At 42.5% G+C, this 2,163-nt stretch overlaps 1 protein-coding gene across 1 annotated transcript in view; it reads left to right on the forward strand.

Annotated features, from left to right (window-relative positions):
- The first annotated feature begins 1,118 nt into the window (after positions 1-1,118).
- The window catches only part of LOC101864600 (neuroligin-4, X-linked), a 10,038-nt gene continuing 8,993 nt past the window's right edge, over positions 1,119-2,163 (forward strand). Inside the window, exon 1 of the mRNA XM_005093901.3 lies at positions 1,119-1,644. Coding sequence (XP_005093958.1) covers positions 1,434-1,644 — 211 coding nt within the window. The 5' untranslated portion in view covers positions 1,119-1,433. The remainder of the gene's footprint in view (positions 1,645-2,163) is intronic.

A 2,163-nucleotide genomic window follows, 5' to 3' on the forward strand; every position in this document is an offset into this window, starting at 1 on the left:
CGAGTGCCTATCGCTCCTCGTTATACATGTAATTCTCCCTATATCTCTCAACTCTTTTCGCCGGCACGACTCATATAGGCCAGGAAAGTTATTAGTGGGGAGAAAGCGATGAATAAATAACAAACAGGAACTATAGGTGGCTAAAAATTCAATAAACGAAAAAGATTAGAACCATATTGGCAATAAATGTTTTGGTAAGTTACAGAAAGGCTGAATGATAAAAACATGTATTGCTGATAAAATAATACATGTGTCTGTGCTGCTCAAGACCGTCTCATTCTTAATTTTGTAAGCTACACAGAGGCCAATTTGGCAAGTAAGGCATGGTCTATTCGCTCTGAGGGCAGTCGATGGATTTGCCCAGCGGACTGACGTCATCGCTGAGCCCGCTGTGTTCGGTTTGTCCTCGAATGAAGTTCCGCGATGTGACGGGAGACGATTTTACAGTTGGGAGCCGGCGTGATAAACAAACGTGAAGGAATGAGGCCGTGTAACGCGACAAAACAGCAGTGAACCCCACTTGTCTATTTGAGCGCCTTCAAATCGGCAAGGTGCTTTTTGAAAGTTGATACATGTTTGTTTGGATTTACTTAAAACTGAATGAAAATCATCATCATCAATAAATCTCATGTCAACAGTCCAGTTGACCAACAAAAATTTGACCAGTTAACAAACCGCCTCAGATTGTAACCTAAGTCTTTCTCCACGCACAGAGCTCGTGAACGTTGGATCTAGCCACCCATCAAGAGTTCTCAATCTTTTTTTGTGTGGTAAAAAGAATATCATCAATGTTGTGACCAAAGTAAAGCACTCGTAAGGGATTTGACAAGTGCTTGGTCTTTGTAGGCGACGTGACTACGTAACATAATACTAATAGTAAAAGTTGAAAACCATCTGTCTAGCCGTCTGTCTATCTGTCTGCTTGTCTCCCAAAGGACATGGCATTATTATCTCTTTCCGTCACAGAGTGTCAAGGAAATCACGCTAAAGGTGAAAAGGGGGACTCAACAAACAGCTCTATGGCAATGTGATGATAAGATAGGACCCCACACACCACTGAGTGTGTTTGAGTGTGGAGGCACGCAGGGGGGGGGGGGGTGGAGGTGGACCAACCCAACTGGACCAGCAGTCGCAAATGTGCGGAATTCCAGGTCCATCTTCCGTCATTTCATGTTAGTGTTAGCCGGGAGCTTTCACTGCCCTAATGAAATTGAAATCGGTGATTTGAGAAGGTTGTCCACTCACAATTCGTCAACAAATATTTATCCTTGTTTGCAACTTTGTAAACAATAGCCGTGATAAGCTCTTTCATGTGTAATCAAGCAGTGTGGGGCTGACAGTAGTAGAAGCAGGGTAGTGTATTATTTTGTTATAGGCATATCCACGGAAGGTTCGCGCAAGCTACTCCAACTGTTTGGTCTCAAAGTGTGATCATGAATTGCGCTCATCCTGTGTATATCGCAGTGTTCCTGTTTCAAGTGTTGATGGGAGAGACTGAGGCGCTGATAGAAGATGCAGCGAACAATGGTGACTACGTGATCGCAAACACAAGTTTAGGAGAGCTCCGAGGATTCTCGGCAAAGCTGCAAGACGACTCGGTCGTCGACATTTTTCTCGGCATCCCCTTCGCCAAGCCGCCGACAGGTCAGTTAAACAATGTTGTTTGTCTAAATGTGTTTTTATTTAATACTAATTTAGGTTGGACGAAGCCAGATGCGATTTTCTGCAAACACAATAATTTGTGACACGAACTCTCAACTCTGTATTATGGCAAAACACTTAACTCGGGAGGTAGTGAAATTCTCTGCCCCATTACAATAAAAGCATTTTCAATACATCATAACTTAGCCTTGATCTACTAATATTTTGGGATTTATTAGTTCAAGTGGGTGGAGGGTGGTAGATCAAATGCATAAGAAATGTCAGTGTTCTGCCAGAGAGGGTTTAGCACTTTTTGACGATATCGACACAATAAGATTGTCGATTACCAAAATCAGAATCTTGACCCTTTGACCTTATTTTTAAATATGTACTAGTATAATTTTTTTCTTTTTTTTCTTTTTTTCTTGGACACGTCACACACACGCATGCACGCATATACACACACACGCACACACACACACACACACACACACACACACACACACACACACACACACTACT

The sequence above is a fragment of the Aplysia californica genome, unplaced genomic scaffold, assembly GCF_000002075.1.
Source record: "Aplysia californica isolate F4 #8 unplaced genomic scaffold, AplCal3.0 scaffold00072, whole genome shotgun sequence".
In the NCBI taxonomy this organism is placed as follows: Eukaryota; Metazoa; Mollusca; class Gastropoda; order Aplysiida; family Aplysiidae; genus Aplysia; species Aplysia californica.